This window comes from Manacus vitellinus, unplaced genomic scaffold (genome assembly GCF_001715985.3).
Source record: "Manacus vitellinus isolate BGI_N305 unplaced genomic scaffold, ASM171598v3 scaffold_55_pilon, whole genome shotgun sequence".
Taxonomy (NCBI): domain Eukaryota; kingdom Metazoa; phylum Chordata; class Aves; order Passeriformes; family Pipridae; genus Manacus; species Manacus vitellinus.
The window spans coordinates 2874290-2895216 of NW_021940651.1; the positions used below are offsets into that span (position 1 = coordinate 2874290).

At 43.6% G+C, this 20927-nt stretch overlaps 1 protein-coding gene across 1 annotated transcript in view; it reads right to left on the reverse strand.

The window, feature by feature from the left end:
• NFATC1 (nuclear factor of activated T cells 1) overlaps positions 1-19505 on the reverse strand; it is a 101633-nt gene extending 82128 nt beyond the window's left edge. The window contains 3 exon segments of the mRNA XM_018081667.1: positions 9079-9238; positions 18372-19480; positions 19482-19505. Coding sequence (XP_017937156.1) covers positions 9079-9238; positions 18372-19480; positions 19482-19505 — 1293 coding nt within the window.
• Between the last annotated feature and the right edge of the window lie 1422 nt (positions 19506-20927).

The window sequence follows — 20927 nt, forward strand, 5'->3', positions numbered from 1 at the left end:
ATGTATGTACATAGCAGATGCTGTAATGGATTATCTCCCTTTCACGGCACGTATCAAAGAAGATCTTGAGCTATTCTTCACAAGGAAAGAAATTATAAACTCTGCTCATAATGAAAGCTGCAACATACTTCAAGAGAGCAACTGAGTAATTTGACATCTTATTTTCCACTGATTCAGCCTGTTAGCTGAAATAATGACTAATTAAAATGGAAAATCTATATTATAACCACACATACTGACATTCCAGATCACAAGGTATGTTACAGATGTAATTTTTTACTCATCTTGAATATAAAAATTAGAAAATATAAAACCAGAAATTCCAATGGAGTTAGGCTGGTGTGAAAGGGATCTGAAATTTGAACTGGCCCCCAGTACGTCTTCATACAGAATGCAAGCAATATAATTTTCATGATATATGTTTTATGTAATTCAGAGTACCAAGAAAAAAAAACCCCTTTGCCCTGAGATATTACTTTTAGAAATAGAGGACAGATGTCTAGTTGCTAAAGCAGACTTGTAAAAAATTAATCACCTGCCTCATGCAGGTTAGCAGTATTTGGCAGGTAGGTTAGCCCAGCTTATAATGAAGCATCTGGCTTCTGGTAAAGCTGCATTTTAATTTTAACTGTGTTTCATTTCAGCTTTTGGGCACATGTGCAATAATCTGACAAGTCTGGAGAAGATTTGCTGGTTGGTAACTTTGGTGTAGGTCTTCTCAACTGCAACTAAAACTAAGTCAAGTGACAACTGTGGCTCACGCCCACACCACAGCCCCGCATATCACCTGAAGCTCCCATTTTAAACCCAGTCGTCAACATCTTACCCACCCACACTCTTATTTTCTTAAAAACAGCTAAACCAAGAGTCAGCAAACCCCTAAGCATGTGCTTGAATTAAGCAGGCTAAGCTGTCTGACTGCAGGACTGCCCCAATACTTCTTTGAATGTAATTTGGTTTGAGGCTGGGTTTTTGGGTTGGTGGTCTTTCTGTTTGTTTCGGTCTGGTTTGTTTGTTTGTGTTTTGTTTGTTTTTTGTTGTTGGTTTGTTTGGTTTTTTTTAACTGAGGTCTGGTAATTTGAGGCAAGCAAAAGATCAACCCATGTTGTATTTTTCCTTAGAAAAGTGGGTACCCATTTCTAGCCCTACTGGTATCCTCTTTTGGCCAACCAGAAGCATCTGCAGCTTCTTCTCTGTCTTCTGATCCTGTGACTCTCATAATTTCTAGGTGTTCCCCCTGATGCATGCATTTTCAGTGTACGGGTGCTTCTACCATGAATTTACTGGGAATCCCCATCAACACCACCCCCACCACCATCAATTGTCAGCATCACTATGCATTTTTTAACATGAATAGCTCAGACATCAGAAAAATATTTCCAAAAGACAAAGATGTATTAGAGCATAAATTATGCAACTGCCAGTTTTTGGGTTTTACACGATGACCACATTTTAAGCTTTCAAATGTGCCCAAACCCTCAAAAATGTCACTGGCTGATGTTTTTTTCTCTTCTTAAGCTGAACTGTTTCTTTCTAATACTTTTTCTAAAGAGAAATATACGAGACAACAGATCATACTACAGGCTCCTGAGCTCTACAGATGTTGACAGAGGAAAGGAACTGGGAATATTTAGCTCCGAAAGCACATTCATAGCAGACTCCCTAGCAGTATCACGGATGTCTTTTGCCAGGCTGCTGTGGCTTGTGCAGGTACTTTTCCTAGTACACCACTGCAAAGAAATCACCTATTTCTGCTGCTGAGTATATTAATTTTTTTGTTTCCATCTTCATTGAACACCACCCAATGACAGATACTGATCAGGCCTATAGACACACTTAAACTCTATTCAGGTATGTAGAAAAAATAAGGCAAGGGGAATTCTTATCTTGATTGGGACCTACCTGATCACTTGTGGGAAAGGGGAATGGCAACTTCTAGAAAGAAAATTCAGAAACAGAGCAAGAGACACCACATCTACAACTTTTAGCAGGAGTAATGCAATATTAAGCACAGGGCAAAAAGGATGGAAGGGACAAAAAAAAGCATCGCACTCAAACAGTCAAGGATGAGTCCTGATTCCTCCCTGGAGAGCAGCAATATACATTTTGGAGGTATACTTCCAAAATAATGATGAATTGCCCTTTTAGACAAAGAAAAACTGCAGAATAAACTGTCCACAATGCAAGCAGTTCACCAAGTAAAAGGAGGCATCATGAGACCTTAGAAAAAGTAAACAAGGAATCAGAGAAGATTACTAAAGACTGTTCTTTTTTGACCTTGCACAGACTTCCATCACGTTGTTTCTAGACACTCAGGGTGCGTATGCTGCTGGTAACCAAAACCAACCTGACAAAAGCAGAAAGGATGGCTCTGTGAGCAGTGCTGGAGATAAAGACGACTTCTCTGCTTCCTCCCTAACCTAGAAGGTCTTTGCCTAATCAACCACTAACAGAGGACAGCTAGAAGATACCCCACACAGCGAGAGCGATGCCACTGACTCCCTTGTCTCAAAGAACAAGGAAGAAAGTAAACCTGGAGAGGTCAAGGAAGAGGAAAGTCAAGGTCTGTTATATCATACCCTTTCACAACGGAATGGAGACAGCACCAGTGGAGGAATGCTTTCCATCTCCGCCTCCCTCAAGGCCATCACCGACTCCTGCTTTGCCTGCAGCCAGTAAGACCAAACTGAAGGCAATCCTAGGGCTAAAGCCTTCAGGCTGGAAAGCCAGATTGAATATCTCAGCCTCCTAACAGCCGGGATATGTACTGCAATGTCCATCATACTGAGCGTGGGCGAGGTATCATTTTTAACAGCAGAGAGCAGAGCTGATGGAAACTTCGTTTTTCATTTGGAAAGGGCTGTTGCACCAAACAGAAGAAGCCTGTTCCCAGGATGGCTCATAAATCAGAGCTGAAGTTGCATTTTCAGGGTCATGAAATCTTTTCTGCCTGACAGCAGCACACTTTCCAGGATGGCTCCCTTCTGGACTTACCCCTCCTTGGGGAGGCCATAAGCTAATGATACAGTTGTGCTTGTGGAGCTACTCTGTGGGACCAACTTCACACGAAACACCAAAATATGCTCCCCTCTTCCCAAAATATGCTCTCCTAACAAAAAAAAAAAAAAAGTGATGAAAAGCTTTCAATGTGCATTCTTCCATTTGCTGGATTTATAGAAGCAATAGCAGCCTTAAAACATCTGCCAAATCATTGTACTTTTCAGTTTTGATTATGTGTCTGCTAGTTTGAGGTTTAGCTTTAACTATACAGATGCAAGAAGTGAGAAAGCCATTCAGGTTAGATTTATTTTTAAGAAGTACCGGCTGTCTAAAACAAGGCTATAAGGTGTAGGCTCCCTGTCTGGTTTGTTGTCTGATTGCATGACTTTGTGCTATTACTTGCAACCTGGCTAACAGGTGCTTGCCAATGTCTTTATAAGCCCACCATAAAAAAAGGATTATATTTTCATCTGAACAAAAGGATGATGCTGCCTTCTAAAAAGAAGTTAAGAACAGCACAGAGAGGAAGTCCACTGTGGCATGACAAGTTGAATCACTGCTTACTAACAAGAACATGCCCTCTACTCTGCTCTGATAGACTCGGAGAGGGAAGGGGAAAGCAGCTAACATGATTTTTTTCCACATCCACTCTTCTTGGTTAGGTGTCAGATGGCCATGAGCTGGACCCATGAGGGACTGTTTTTTCCTTCCCCTTGACTCACCTAGCAATGGTGGCAGCTCTGTTGCTTAAAACAAACTTGCAGCACTGGGAGACCCCTACCAAGAGAAGCATGTATGCACACAATGCACATATATGAGAAGTCCCTTACAATACACTAAAAACATAACCATGGGGTCACTCTTACTCTGCAGCATCACAGCATTGCTGCAAAGGACTTGCCCATTATCTGTCTGGAAAAGCCTTCCTCTGGGCTTCCTTATACCTTCATCTTCTTCCTGTCATCAATGGTGAACACCTCTTTCCAGTCTTTAGCTCTTCAATTTCTCTCTTCTTCTCATCTTGTCTTCTGGTTATTGCACAACCCTCTTACCTCATGCTGTTAAGCATTAGTGAAACTGGGTGCATGAGAAGTTCTGTATCAGACTGTGATGCCCTCTGAAGTTACAGTGCTTTGATGGATGAGGCTTTCTATTCCCTGAGGGGTTTGCAAAAGGTATTCATTGCTCATGGGTCTGAAAATGAAAGAACTGACGGATATCTGCAGTGGCCAGCACCTGGACCAGGACCTTGAGCTTGTTATCCAACAGCAAAAAAAACAACTGATCCATGAGAAGCAAACAATAACGTGCTCCATGTGTTACTGAGGTGCACAAACAGCTCAGGGGCATGTTAGTGCCTAATTATGGTGATGTGGAGATGTACAAAAAATACTGAGGCAACAATTGCTTTAGAGAGGAGTCTGACACTTGTTAGTCATAAGGGGATTTAAAAATCCCAACATATGCCTCAAGGCCTTTGAAAATCAGGCCCAAAGTGCCTACTTGAGATCTTGTCAAGAAATGACACAGATGACTCTTGCAAACAAATCTCCTGGCACAGACAACATTTTCACTATGTAAATCAGCAGACAAATTGTTGTGTTTTGCCTGTACAACAAGGGAGTTCAGACTATTCAGCTGTTAACAGGCTCAGATCAAATTTCGTATTGGAGCACAGGAGCCATACACAACCTCTACCACCTCACTGCAAAGTGATACAGTGAAAGGCAAGGCAGCATCCACTCTATCTTCAATGTTAACTTAATTTTCAAAGAGGAAAACAAATTCTGGATAGTATTGGTTACCTAGATAAAAAAGGACAACCCCTGCAACTCCTTTTCTTCCCTTCTTCTAACCAATTTATCTATGACAAGAGCAATCTTGAGGAGAATTCCTGGCATATTTTGTGTCAAAAAACTTAATAATAACCATGGCCTTTGAAAGTGCTTACTAGGCTGCTCTGTGCATTTGAATATTTTCTTTCACCATTGAGTACAATCTCCTATGGGAGTACATCATACCCTTTAATTAAACATTCCTGAGTATTTGGATTTTATCTCACAGATACACCGCACCCTGCTTGTAAAAATTCCATCTCAGGCAGTCAAAGTGCTTGACTTACTCCAAAGATGAGTTATTAATTAGAATATCTACAGACCATATATTTATAATCTGGTGCCATCCCTCCCCAGGGAGCCCAAAATTTATCTGCTGTATTACTTACCTGCAGCTGAAACAGAGCCATCACTGCCTGGAATGCAATCCCCATCTTGTGTAACTCCTTACCACCACTCTCAAAATGAAGAATGGGAGATAGGTCCAAACAGAGGACATTTTTAAGATGTTCTGGATGTAACCCCCTTGAATTAAGCTCACCTTGCTTAAAATATGGCTGTAGCCATCTAATGTTGTGGGTTTCCTAAGGCCCCTATTCACTTCATCTTGCTTCATTCAAAAGAATCCTCCCACTACCCATGAACTCTTGTGAAGGGAGAGGTGCCAACAGGATACATACTGGCAGGATTTCACTCCCCAAAGTGGTCCCAGGTTTAAGCCTCACCTGACACAGCCTGCAGCTTCACAATGCCTGATGCCAGCTAGGGCACCATCCCTGTTTTGACTCAGAGATGGGAGTACTCTTGTCTGAAATCACCAAAGGCAACGGTAACTCGCAAAATACTTCCCTGAGCCAAGGGATGAGAAAGTCAGTGCCAGCCGTGAGCTCACCAGCACCGCTCCCCAGCACCACTCGCTTGCCAATCTTCTGAGGCGTTTTTAGCTCACTAGGTGCGCCGGCTCATCCCACTCTCCAAACGTTTAGCAATCGGGAACAGCGATAGCTTGGAGCTGCCATGGCAGCCAAACACCCAAACAGGCAAAGGTGAAATGTGAGAGAGGAATATTGCATTACGGGGCTCATGAGCCTTCACAGGCAACTTGAAGCTCTGCAAACCATATCATTCTTAAGTGCAGAAGGGAGGGTGCAGCCATTCCACAGAAGGAAATCCACAAGAAATCCTGCTGGCACGAAATATGCCTGGGAGATGGCTCGCAAGAGCTTCCACTGAGCAAGTCCTATGAAGACAATGCAGAGATGATAAGGAGCAAGTGGAGCCTTCCAGCACTGTGTTAGGACAAGACTCTGCTGCCACAGGCAGCCACCAGCACCCGTCAGGCTTGCCATGCTCAGGTTTGGGAGAGAAAGGTAATCTCATACACCAGTGGCATTCCACACGGTGCCAGGTCTTCAGCTTTACATGTGGCCCTCTCCAGCTCCACAGAAACGTCACCAGCCTGGAGGAGCCAGTAGAGCAAAGGAAAAAATTGGTCTCCAACCCTGAGCTTCATGTCACACCCACACCCACAATAGACTCCTGCCCTCCTACACCACCATTCTCCTCATCCAGCACATTTCCCTCAGAAACCTTTGATCCTTAGACATTCCATCTCCCACAAGAAGAGAAGAGATGGAGCAGCAGCAAGGAAGATAATAGTGCCTGGAAAAAAATAGATAAACATGCTCTGGCTGAAGAGACAGCAACCTCCTGGCAGTTTTCCTTGGGAACCATACCATAAACAGTGGATTTTTTTTTGATTTACTTCTCCTCTGCCTTAGTATGCCCTACAGATTTGTGGAGGTATTAGTGTGAGAACATCTCCTGGTTTGGGAAGCAAGATGCCAGCAAGAGAGGGTTTGAAGAGAAAAAGAGAGAAAAGAGAAAGACCTCTTCCACATTCTCTTCTTGTTGAAGATAAAGGGAAAGAGCTTTATAACACACACAGCAAAATTAAAGCCAGTTTCCCCAAAGTACCAACATAAGAAAGACTGTCCACATGGCAAAAGAATATAACACAAAAGGGTAGTGCAAGAGGCCAGAGCAGTTTTATGAGAGGTTTCCCTGAGTTAACACAATGGAAAACACCAGAAATATTAGAGGGGAAAGCCTGATGCAAAATCTCTCACCTGAAGACACTCAGATTCTGTCTGAGCTTACCTCTGGGTTTGAACTTCAAAAACTTAGGCTCCTTTCTGTATAACACAGGGGGATGAATCAAACCCAACCCAAACAGCCACTACATCTGGAAATATGTTTATTCAGAGATGCATTTTACAGGTTTTGTCAGTCACTAATTTATCAGAAGTTAGTCCCTAGATTTCCTCCTCCTACATTTATTTATACACACTTTTGTTTTTCAGGTACTTCGTTATTTATAAGTACTTACTATTTCTCTTCTAAAAATTATTTATAAGTACTTCCTCTCTTTTTGGAAGTACTTTTAATACATCAATCTATCTTTGGTCTAAGTCAGAAGCTTTTATGTATTTCCTCAGATAACTGGTCATGATGGTAACGTCAGCATGGAGCAGCTTTTTTTGGCCCCCTTTATGTTTCTGTTCTTTCTGGAGAAAAGGATGTCCAAGTCATAATAAAAAGACTGAAAAATACACTAATCCTTATTAAACCAGTAGAGCAAATTGACAGGGCTAGGACTGTCTGCTTCCTCCCCTCTCCCTTCATGCCCTTCCATAGCTTCCTCTCCTCTTTTCTGACAAGTACTTGTTTGTGCTTGGAAGCAGTATGCTCACTCCTGACAGACGGGGACAGGGAATGAGAGGGGAAATGTCTGGACACATTTAGTCCAATTAAATGCTGGCATCACATTCAGTCTTTCCAAAAAGCACATCAGAAACTTTAAACGCCAGGTTGACCATTGCAAATTGATTGCCTCCCCATTTGCATTTCCTTGCATGAAGCCACAAACAGAGTAGGCATTGTCATCACACGTCTGCCACAAGCCCCTCTTTAATATCGTTGACAAATGCTCTGCTAAAACCTTTCAACTTCCAGCAGACGACTTCCATAATCCTGTGTCACTGATGAGTCCTGGCAGAGCTAAAGAGTGAACTGTGTTTGCTGCTGACAACTCTCCTCACTTTCCTTTTCCAGCTGCCACAGCAGCACACACATTCTGCAGCAGCATTCTCTAACCAGTGTCATCTCAGCCTCCCATCCTTCCTTCTAATGATGTGTTTCCTAACAAGCTTTTACACCAAATAAGCAAACACGCACGAGCCCTGCACGTGTAGTCCGTACATCATCTTGAGCCGCCTGGGCTTTCAACAAGCCATTGCTCCTACAAGAAGGTTTGTGGCACAGACCCAGGCAGTGTGAGCACGGCGGCAGTGCCCTGGCACCCATGGATCCTGTGATGTCTGGGCAGTGACAAAACCTGGGCTCCGCTGCACAGAGAGTCACAACCCTGACAGACAACACTGGAAGTTTAACTGCTGGGTGAGAAAGCAGCAGCTGAAGAGGGACAGGCACTCAGTCCCACACTCTCCCACTACTTTTTCTTTTTTTGTTTTAAAAAACTAAATCTTGTTTTTCCCACTCCTGAGCAAAGTCCTTTAAAAAATGAATGAGACTAGTCATATAAATGAATTAAAGGTCAGTTTAGAGTGTTATTAAATTAAATGCTTTATACACAGTAACCGAAGAGCTTGATACAATTCATAAGACTAGATTCAGACCTCAGATGCTTTCCAGAGCAGCTGGAAGGGGTTTAGGAACTGAACAGAACAAACTTTAAGTGCCTCCCTTTGCTCAGAACTCACTGCAACATCCAAACCAGTGACATACTTCTACATCACTGCTACAGCTCTGCACTCCAACATGTGTTCACAGTTCTGATTAGATCCAACTGCAAGTTAAGGACTAAATGTACCGAGGCACATCCCCAGCTGATCTCAGTATAAACTGTGTGTCTGGAATCTGACTGCACAGATAGGTTTGTGGTCACTGCTTGCCAGCTGAACACTCACTGAGTCCTACACAGACAGAGTAGCAATCCTCTTGCTCTGTATTCACATTGCTAAGAGCAAGTGGATGCTCTTGCCTTGTTTTTACCAAAGGCTTGGTCCACCCAGTTTAAAATACGCTCTAAGGCACACTCGTGTGCAGTAATCTTTGAGGACAGGAAAAATCTCCCATCGCTTTTTGGTTTTAGAGAAGAAAGCGTGTTCACCACAGAGCACTGAGATAAACAACCTGTGCTGCTCATTACACAATTTGATACCTGCACAATAGGGTGGCCCCCTGCAGACGCCTTCACAGCCCCTCGACTGCCTTCCGTCTCGTAATGGGCTCGGTGGTGGGATTTCGGCTGCACTTCAATACGTAGTTCATAAGGTCCTGAGTGAGATGGCAGCTGCCAATCAAGGGCAGGGAGGGATGGGCTAAAATGGAAAGGAAAATGGATTAAAAATTAACATCAAGGGCACTAGCACAAACCACAAGCATCCAGTACTATTACTTTAGAGATCATGTTTTGCAGTTCATCCTTCACCATATTACATTTAAAATTTCATCAATAAGGATAATGCCATGACATAAGTAATTTAGAAGGTAATCATTATTTTATGAAGATTTATGGGTCAAGCATATCTGATGGTCCAGATGGTATCTGATTTGTAACCAAAATGGAAAAATTTTAAGACATAGCTTACAAATATCTCATTATATTGACTCTTGAACCAAAAGAAGAAAGGTAGGCAGAAAAACACAGACGAATTTTAGGAAGAGGCTTTCTGCTGTGAAAGTGAATGTCAAACCAGCCTGTCATTTAACAAATCTAATGGATTTCAACAAATCTGTTCAGTTTACACAGGGCGGAAAGAAGAAAAAAAGCCATTTCCCTGCTTCCTTCCCAACACAAAACACATCCTAGAGCCTCAAAGCAAAGCTGATCTCTTTGGGGTTAATGCACTGCAGGGGAGTAAGCTCTGAAGTCAGAACTTGCTTATGAATCCTGATGGTGATGTTCAAGTCTGAAGAAAATGCAGCTCACTCTTCTGGCTCTGTATTGACTCTGCAATTAACTAAAATACTAAGGACTCATTACCATCACAAAAGCAAGCAGGCCCAAGAGCATGTGATGGTGGGAAAGTGTCATTCTTAGAAATCCTCTTCCAGTATAAAACCACACTTGAAAACAGCCAGGAGACCTGTAAGAAACGCCAAGTTGATGCTTTGGGTTGAAAGAAAAGAAACAAAAAAGCACCGTAGAAACAGTAGGCCTGAGACAAACTTATCAATGTTAAAATAGAAGTAGAAAGCTTCACAATTAAATCACTAATTTCATGTCAACTCTATGTCCTTTTCTTTGTTGAATTCTCTTCACTGGGTGTCCTTCAAAAGTCTTTATGAGCAGTTAAACGGCACAAGTGCAACATAATACCCTGCCCTCTTACATTAAACTTTACTATTTCTCCCATCAGCACAGAGAAGGTGACCAGCAAGCAGAAAATCATGGTCCTCAACCCTCTGTAGGCTCCCTGCCACCCCAAGAGGACTTGTCCCACCACAGCACACAGGTGAGGAAGCTGAAGGGTTTATTAGCTGTCCCCAGCCTGGGAGAAGGCTGGACACTGGGGATTTACTGGTCTCTCGCCTCACTGCTGGGGTGCAAGGACAGTGTGAGCTGCGTGAATCACAGCTGAAACAAGCTCCCTGAGAGGGAAAGGATGCACAAGAGTTTCCACACTGGATGTGTATACTACAAGCACATGTTCAGCTAGAGACTGAATACTCCATGTTACCATCCCAGTGATCCACACTTCAGTGCACTTATGACTTCTCAGGCATTACAGCTCTCACATTCCCCAGGGTACCCCTGTTGTCTCCCACGGCAGGATAGGGACTTTGATCACTAGCACCAGAATTTTTTCTGCTTTGCCTTTTAGGTTTTTTGGGGTACTTATCCAGCCCTGTATCACCAGCATATTTAACCTGCACCCACTAGTGCACATGTGCCTCTGCACTTATGAGACTTCAGGTGGTGCTAAGTTTCTCTATGTTATCTTTCCTCATCGCTTATAAATCTGAGCTATGTGACTTGCAGGCCTATGAACACACACTACACACATTACAGGGGTCAGCTGGAGCTGCCAAGTCCCAGCCCTGGGAGAGGACCACAACCATCTTGCTCCCTGGGCACCTCCTGCAACCCCAGGACAGTTTGCTGACAAGTTGCAGGCTCCAAATTCCCACCTCTTCTGCTCTCCAGCCCTCAGGACATGCAGCCTAATAACAGAGGAGGAGAGAAGAAAGCAACCACATAGCTCCCAGCTCTGCCTAAATGGGAGCTCATCCAAAAGGAAGACGTTGCCTCTGTGCAGGCCTCCACCTGCCATGAACATCTGGATACAGCAGAAGCCAGCTGGTCACTCTTTCACAGTGGTAAGATCCTGCCAGGGACAAACCCTGAATTTGGCTGCCACCCCTCCACACATGGAAACCCCAGCCTTGGCTACAGGCAGGATGTTACACCTTCTTAGTTCCCGTGCAAACCTTTCCCCCAAAATGGCCAAGACCCATGTTGAGGGTGACAGGAAGCTCTTCTGCTACTAGATACTCATACAAAGAGCAAAGGAATAGCAAAAAATTACAGTCAATTGGCCACGGTATGTAGCCACTAGTCTTTGCCCAGCACTTTAGGTACACATACTTCAGTCTGAAAAAATCTCAAAAAAAATTCTGGATAAACCATATTTGACTAATGATAAATGACAAAGAGCAGAGCAAAACAGCTGTGTCTCTCCTGGTGATGATCAGCACACATTTTTAAACAGATTTTTCTGGTTTTAAGTAAATTCTCACTTGATGGATCTTCTTTCTTCTGAGGACACAACATCTATCAGATTAGAAACTTTTAGCACTTAATTAAAAAGGACAACTTTGACCAGCAGCATGTAGATCTCCAGTGAAGAGCACTGGGTTTCTTTTAAGATACATGGAAGCAAGCATTAGTTTCATAATTAAATACAGCTCTTAAAAAAAAAAAAAAGAACAAAAGAAAAAATGCACAAAAAACCCCCTTTCAAATCAGCACCTGAAAATGTCAGTATAATTAAGCTGTAAAATTCATGTTTTCAAGTAAAGCCTGAAAATAAAAATACAGTTTATTGTTAGCCTGAAACCTACCATCAAAATTGCAAAATGCTACCTGTCTGATTATAAATTGACAATTAATGGGAGTTTTCCTGATAAAGGAAGCAGAGTGATGCATTTACCAGTGTCACAGACTAGGGCTGTCAGAGCTATTTCCTATGTTAGGTTATCTTCATCATGCACTTAATTTCCTGCAGCTAAATGTGGTTAAAGGAAAAAGCCACCAAGCAAATGGTGCAGTGGTAAAATCAAATCTGGTTGCTGCAAATAAGCATTATCAATTTGAAAAGGCCCAAACTACCTCATCTAGCTGGCATCACATGGGGGAGAGAAGAGCTCCTCCACAGGAGTCACGAAGAGAAATAAAAGGTCTTCACACAGCCTTCCTATCAAATATACATCAGTGTACTTCCCTCAGGTCGCATTTTCTACCAGTTGAAAATATGTCCCATTCCTTTCTGTGCCCTAATAAATTTCACTCTAGTCCTCCTAAATGCTGTAATGAGGTATAGTTGCTTCAAGGTGGGTCACAAAACTTGGTGCTAGGCTGTAGAAAACTGGCTCAATATAACTCTGTGCTACATAAATCAGATTAAAAACCAGATGAATAGTGATTTATTTTGCATACACCAGATACACAATATGATTAAATCAAAAACAGATTATCCAGTCTGGCTGACTTCTGCCTTTAGCAGAAAGATTTATCAAGTTACCAAAAAAAAAAAAAAAAAAAAAAAAAAGATACTAAGCAGCACACTGAACATAGACAGGGAGGAAACAAAGCCAAAAACTTACGCTAAACTTTGAAGAGGGGTTTAAGCTCCATTTTCACATGACTGCTATGCATTTGGGAATTAAATTACCATTACGCTTTCTAAGCCACTAGATGCCCAAGGTTGCTTGAAATAGAGATTTGTAAACATTTTTGTCCCAAACTAAGCTGCTGTGCAGAGGAGGCATCAGAACAACCGCCAACCTCACACTGGGGCTAATCCTGCTCCTCGCCCAAGTACCACAGCACGAAGCCATCTACCCCAGACAGCTGTCTGACAGTGGCATAAGCCTGGGAAAGGAAGATGGTAAGTCTCTTTCAGCACTCAAACTAAAGCAAGTGACTTAGAAGGAGTGTGGCTGAGACTGGGTATCCTATGCTAAACTTATTTTTTCTGAGAAAGAGTTTTCCTTTAGAAACAAAAACACAAACTAGAGAAACCATAGGGCTGCTGAAAGTTTTACCAGGCTACTAGCTTGAATCTGTTCCAACTGTGCACCAAATGCAAATATGGTTACCATTTATTATTCATTACCCGGGTCTCACATTGAAGTGCGTGCCTGTGAAAGATCCCTGTGTGTGATTTTGAAAGAGTAAGAAAACAACAATGATGGCTACGTGTCCATCAACTTGACTGTGGTCAGAATAATACACCTGCTTTATATTTCACCTATGAATTAACGTGGGTAGATTTTGCTCTCTCCTTTTTTGCATTTCCTGTCTGACAATTGAGCAACCTGGCTGCGAGCTGTTAAAATAGATACTCGGTTGTATTTTGCTGGCATGTGAAGTAAGTAGCTCCTCCGTGAAGTGCGTGCATCGCACTGGAATTCCTCAGGCTGAGGTCTGAAAACATGAGTCGTTGCTGTCATACTCCCAAACAATACTTCACACTACTGTCCTAAAAATTCACATTCAGAGATTGATTTGCATGGGAAGTTTTGCATTTGTTGTCCTAGAGAAAGAACAAGAAACTATCGCTGTGGGAATGGAGATAACAAGTGGCTGGCATCGCACGTCTGCTCATTCTGAATTTAGAATCACAAGGTGCTAAAATGAGTTGGTGAAGGAGGGCCATTAATAAGATGCTCACATGGGCGTTTGAATGAACTGAAAAACAGACAGGAGAAAGCGTGGGGAGGATTAAATCAATCAATCAAACAAACAAAAATATATCAGTTTACTGAGACAGGCTTCCAAGTAGTCTTCAGCCTTATGGTACAGCAACAAAACGTAACTGAAAGCCGCTGCTACATGGTGGCAAACCAAACTTGTTGAAGCATCCAAATATCCCCATCCAGCAGGAATATAGCAGGAAAGAGAAAAACGTTAGAGGCATTTCAGGCTCTTCCCTGTCCACTCCCAGCCCCGGCCCCTCAATTAACACTAACGAGTCCCAGGAGATGGTCACCACCACACAAGTCTCCACTTCACTGAGTCTTGCCCAGACAGCCCTGCCTTTGCTTTGTCTGAGGAACTTCCTCTCACTTGCCATAAACACGCAAGTTCGTGATAAATGCACAGGTCAGCAAATCCGGTGCTGCTACACCGGTGACTATCTCATCTTAAGATTGCTTTTTTCCACCTTCAGAAACTCCCAGCTTCTTGTGAAACTTAACTTCTCCCAAGTAAAATTGTCCTCTATCTCATGATCTGGAACAAAACATCTATTAAAAATAAATAAATAAATAAAAAGGCAAAATCAAAAGCATCTGAAAGGTCCACAAACCAAAAGAAAGAACTAAAAGGTCTGCAACATTTTAAAATCATGGTTTGTAAGGAAACCATATGGTTTGGGTCTCAATTTTTGCTTGCTTCAGTTTAATACTGTCACAGTCCCAAAAGGGGAATGCAAAAAATACACAAAAAAATGAACAAGCTCATTGATGCAGACGAAGTTAAATGTGCTTTTGCAACTCGCAGACAGGTATCCAGCCATACATTCTCTAGGTGCAAACTTCTGTCTCCATACGTAAAATTACACGACCACGCGTCTGTGAGGACAAGAACATACATGTATATTTTTGAGGTTGAAAAAGAGACTGCAGCTAAAGAAAACGCAGCTTTCGACGGTTAAAAAAATAAACTGCTCAAGAAAATACAGTCGAGAGCTTTTATAAGCCACCTGTCTATTCCTGGAAGCTCCTTTTGGTGTGGTAGACCTCATATGTGCCGTACGCCCAACCAACAAACCCAACCATTTCTGTTCCCCTTCCCCCTGAAAAACACTACATTTAGTGCAAACTAAAGTGTTAAAGACCAACACACTTCTTGGATTAATCTGATGACACTTGAAATAACTACAGTGCATTACTTTTCAACGAGTAGGAAACTGCCTCCAGAAAATTTCAGGTTGTGTTTAGTCAAATACAACAGGTGATGAAGAGGTCATGTGAAATGTGTAAGATACTCAGAAACATGGCACTTTGGTGAGTGCCTATACTCTCTGTTGTGATATAGGGTGATTCAGGACCTGATAATGAGTGGGCAAAGAATAAACAAATAGGATTTTAGTTTGGAAATAGTCACTAACAGTGCACCCATAGCCGCAGGCAGAAGTCCAGTCCTATACTCCATTTTGGGTTTGAAATTTTTGCCCATGAGAGATTCTGTATTACACAGCACTGAGGAGTGATAGAAAAATGGTGCAGAAGGAACATCACTGAGACAGCAAGGGTTGGAGAAACACAGAGCATCACCTGCTCATACAATAACTGCCTAGTAGAGTACTTCTTTTAAATCTATTTGCTACGTTAACTCTAAGAGACAGAAACTTCTTGCATTTGAGTGAGACAGTACAATGTATAAACACTGAAACAGAGAAAGGCCTTGGAGATAAAAGCTACAAAAAAATTTCAAAAAGACCATCTCTTGACTCTCTGCATCATGATTTACCTCCAGGATTTTCTGAGGTAGATTGGTATATTCAGGTAACTCATTTTAGTCTAGAAAAGGTACAATTCTCATCACTACCTCAGGGTATGTTGCAAAGCCTTTTCTGAAATCTCTGCTTGGTCTCTAAGTATTTTCTACATCCCAGGATTTGGTGTGAGGCCCTGGGCTGCAACCAATGGACCGTGGGCAAATCCCCAGCAGCCCTGAGTTTGCCTGTGCAGTTTTTGCCTTGGCTGTAGCGTCAGGCTCTACCCTCCCATCCTGTCTTGTGTTCCTGTGAACATGTGTGCCAAGTCCCATGCAGGTACGTTTATAGTTTTTGAGGGGGATGTGTGAGCCCAGATCTGAACCAAAGAGCCCACAGCCTGGGGACTGGGCTGAGCATCCAAGCTCACAGTCCTTGTAAGCAACTAAAGAAAGCACGAAACAAATAAAGACTCTATTTCTGTTAAGGCACACATTATTATACTCTCATTATATACTCTTACTATTGCCCTGCTCCAGGACCCGAAAAGCCTAAAACAGAGTGAACTTCGACTATGACAAATTAAAAACATCATCAATTTTAGAAAAAAAGCAGTTTCCCTTTTAAACTGGTGCCCACCATAAAACCCTGGGAAAGGAGACAGCACCTGGGCCGATGGTCTGCCTGAGCCTGCTCCCTTCTGCCCCCAAAGAGAAGGGAATGCACGAGAGGGAGGGAAAGGCATCAGTGATTTTCCAAGGCATGCTGGCTTTTGATGAAAACTGTACCGTATATTCAGGAAGAGACAGAGGAGGTAATCAAATCTGGTTATCTCAAAATCATTATGACCGGGTAGATTTTGGAGCCCGAGTTGTTTGCTGGAATCCACCCCTTCAGCCCTCGTGTTTGAAATAGAACAGATGTGTAACATAACAGGAAAAAAATCCAGCTCTGTTGTGACAAATTCTTAACCAATTTTTTGGAAAGATTTAAAATAACAGTTTCTGTTGCGTAGGCTGTGATCCTGTTGACGTCCGTGCTCAGTTGCCCAGCACTTTCACATACATAAAATGAGAGGTATTTTTGGTGGAAGGAAGCACAGCCAGTGTATCTGATTGGTAAAATAACTTAAAATCACATTTCAACAGTAACTTCCAACTGCCCTAGAGCACAAGTTAATGAGATCACATGGAAACATATTGCGAACCAGGAAACATATTTTATACAAGACCAAAACAGTGGAAAAAAAACGTTAAATACACAACATAGTGGGGCTTCGTTTTGTACACTTCACCTTTCTTGTTTGTGTTAGCGCACAGGCACACCGGGTGCCTCCTGACGGCCTACGGCCGCTCACTGGAACGGAAAGATAAAAGCCTGTTTGGGAAAACTGTCCTATTCCTGCCCTTGAAGTCATCGGCAAAAAGCTGCTCCCAATGCAGCAGCCAACGGCCAGCCTCTCTGATGAACGTGGGCTACTTGGCATGGCAGTGGGAGAAAATAAAAGGCTTTTTTTAAGTAGGTGAGAAGGCTCTGAAGAATTTGCCTGGTGTTAAAAGTCTCCATCTCTGCTCTGAAAAGCAGTGAGTGCCTAACTCTGGGTGGCTCAACCAGACCCAAAGGAGTTGCTGCATTTCCCAGCACTGAAGTGAGACGGGATCTTGAAAGGACCTTGGGAAATGCAGAAAGGAGGAAGAAGGAGAACGAAGAGGAAGGGGAGTGTACTGTAACACAAAAGGCCACAGACTGTTCCACCTCAGTTTTGGGAGATGGCACATGGCAGAGAGGTGCTGGCTTGTGAAAAGTGAGACTGACAAGTTTGAGAGCCAGGGAATTCATTGCTAATTAAAACATTTCAGCTATGTGCTCACTGCTTTCATTTTGAGAAAGGCAGCTTCGCTGTCAAAAGCAAGAAACCAGGTGTGCTTGGGGAGGAAGAGGAAAGGTGACCATCACCACCAGGGACTGGGAACAGCCTGCAAACCTTTGGAAAGCCTAACTATTTTCCAGCACCACATACTTCTGCATATACAGCCTTCAGAAGACTCCAAAATAAAGCCTGTAATTGAGACGGAAAGAGAATGCAAGAGATGTAACTCAAATTCTGGCTATTCTGTGCTGCTTCCTACCCAGAGTCTTCTTGTGATAAATAAATGTGACTAGTGTATTGACTCCTACAAGCTGAATAGGTTTACTTCTTTAAATATAAAAATAGCAGTGAAGAGGGGAAAAAAGAGAATCACTGTCCAATATAGACAGGAAAAAATTGATAGACAGCCTTCAGATCAACTGCAATAATTTCAGATGAACTGAAATAATTCACAAAAGAACCACATTCTTACTCTATTTGTATTCACTGTGTATAAAGCATACATGTAAAAGGCCCTATAACAGCCACCATAGTGAGAACATCTCCTTGTCCTGCAATATAAACATACTGAGACATGGTGAACTTTATTAAACTAAAGCCAGAGGTTTGACGGCACCAAATTGTCCTGCTGCCTGACAAGCTTCCAAATACCCCATTTCAGGACTGATTAGCCTGGGGCTCATCCCCTGAGAAGCTGACAACCAGTTACAAGCTATGCATGGCCAACTTCTTTTACCCTTCAGGGCTTTACTCATGGTCACACCAAACCAACAACAGAGGCAGCATCACAAGATACAGCTAAGCAGAGTGAGTGGATGGGTAGATTTGGCAGGAAGCAGAGACAGGAAGGGGAAGGAGGAAAAAAAGGCATGCAATGAAGATATTACCAGGATTGTCCTCTAAGTCAGGGTTCCTTACCTCATGTAGGATGTCGGAGACAGAGACTTTGGTTTGGCCCACTGGTATGGATGCTGTGGCACAGACAGGTACTGCTCACAGAAGTTTCCTTTCCTGATGTGCTGAAAGCTGGAGAAGTCTTCTGGTGACAAATCGGCAGTTGGGGATACGGTCCCATGATCCTCGCCAGCTGGTTCAGTTTTGAGAGTCATGGATGGGGTGTGATCAATGGCGGTCTTCCTCGACTTGATGGGAATCCCATCGTTCATATCTATGGTGCTGTCAGTGGTGAGGGCATTGATGGCAGCGACGATGGCGGAGCTGGTGTACTGGTTGGTGTTCCCCAGCCACGTCTCGTCTGTGACACTCACCCGGGGCGAGTTTTGTGGAGAAGGCGTGGGGGAGTGGTGTGGGGAGTAGGAGGTCTGCCGGCCGTTGAGGCTGTACTTCCTCTTGTTGCAGGGAGACGGAGGCCTGGAGTTGCGAGCCCCCAGCCAGTTCTCCTCTGTGATGCTCGTTCTGGGAGAGGTTGATGGAGAGTGCCTTGGAGAACTGAGCAAAGTACAGGCCACCATGCTGCGCTGGTAGCCCTCCTCTGTGTCGGTGGTCTTTGGAGAGACACACGGGGACTGCCACGGAGAGGTCTGAGGTGAAGTGTATGGATACGAGTAGTTGGACTCATAGGAAGACGCTTCAGAGTTGCAGCTTCTGGAAGACAAGCTACTCGCTGGACTCAGGCAGGATGGGTCTCTGTATGCTTCGATGTTCGGTAAGTTCAAAGTGGCAGTGGAAGGTGAGCGCTTGGGGTTTGGGATGGCCTCCTCAACCTCATCATGGAAAAACTGGTTGTTGTTATGATGCAGTCCCATGTATGAGGTGATTTCAATTCTAGGGCTCTCCAGCGCTGGAGCTCCATTAGGTCTCATGTTTGGCGGTAGGTAGTACTCAGAGGCCCCGCTGTCAATGTGTCCTCCATATCCAGAAGGATGGTTTGTCGATGGGACAACTGAAATGACGGGATTTGATGTCTGCAGGCCATGACATGGAGTTGACAATGAGGAATGTGCCACATTTAGAGGCAAGCCAGTATTTACATTTGAAGATGTATAATTATAGTGTTCTGGAAGAAAACAAACAAACAACAAAGAATGACATGAGGTGCTGCACAAATATACTCACTTTACAACATACCTAGCTGAAATGGAGGGACATGGCACAACACACAAAAGCACAGTCCTCCTTAACAACCCAGCCCACAGGCATGCCACGCTGGGGGAGAGGCTGCAGACTAGCATCACTGAAAATGTCACCAACTGAACAGCACAGGACAAGATATTTCAGGAGGCAGATGTACACAGAGTTTGTCTTGAGGACATGCTTCTTACGTGAACCTTCAAAGCAAAAAAACTTCACGTAATGTCGCTTCAGCATTGAAAGACTGCAGCACTGCTCAAGAGATCTGTTTTTATGTAAGCGAGCCTAACTCCCTCCCTGAAAAGTTGGAATACAGAAAAAACACAGGACAAAAACCCAAAAGTGGAGGCAGACTAAAGCAAAGAACACGATCAACTGCGTTCTGTTAAAAAAAATCATACACAACCAAAATTTCCATTACAGCAAGTTTCCGACTGGTTCCAGTTAACTAGGATTTTGGAACAAGATGGATGTATTGACCTGCTGTGGTTTCTGGGACCACTTATCCTCCAGCCCAACTGGCAGAGGCCAGGTAAAGGAAAAATACGGATGTCTCACTACTCAACGACAGCTGAAATTCCATTGAAATTGCTGGTTATTGCGCACGCCACATCAAGTGCTGCCAGCAGCACTTTCTCTGGGCCAGCACTCTAACCATTTAACAGCTCTGGGTGTGTAAAAGCAACAGCAGAGTTGCACAGCCACTGTGGAAAACCTGGACAGTGACAGATCACACCACTGTCTTGTGCCAGTGGGGTCCCTGACTCAGCACAGTGAAAAAACCTGCCTTTTGCGTGCCTCCATCCCTGTTGTGCTACAGGGACCAGCCTCTCAAAGCTGGTCTACAAGAGATCATCCCTGACTAGCCTCACTGTCTGCCTGCTAAGGGACTCCTTCAGTTCTGCTTCCCTCACCTCAGGGATGCATATGTGACTCTCTCTGCTACCCAGAGATACTGGTGGGCTGCACATGGGGAGATGGGCAGCCCTCAACCAAGGATAACGTGACTCGGTACTCTGAGCAGTGCTGGGATGAGGAATCAACCTCCCCATTCTTTCTTATACACAGGGGCTCTGTGTCATCAGCACATGTGGGCCCTAATACCAGTACCTTTGGCTTTACTGGGAAAAGACAGCCAACCAGGGACAATGGTTGCTGACTTGGGTAATGCTGTTGTGCAGGCTCTTCTCAGCAGTCTGGAAATGCAACCAGCTCCAGCCCCAAGAAGTACATCAGTCTTCCCTGAGGTTTATTAGGGCAGCAGCAACACTTTCCTGCAGGACAGAGGGAAATTCTACGTCCTCCGTCCTCCGCTGGCCACAGCCAGTCCACATAGGGAATCTGTCCCTTTTCCTCCCAGGAGGCAATTTCCCTTAGAAGTCA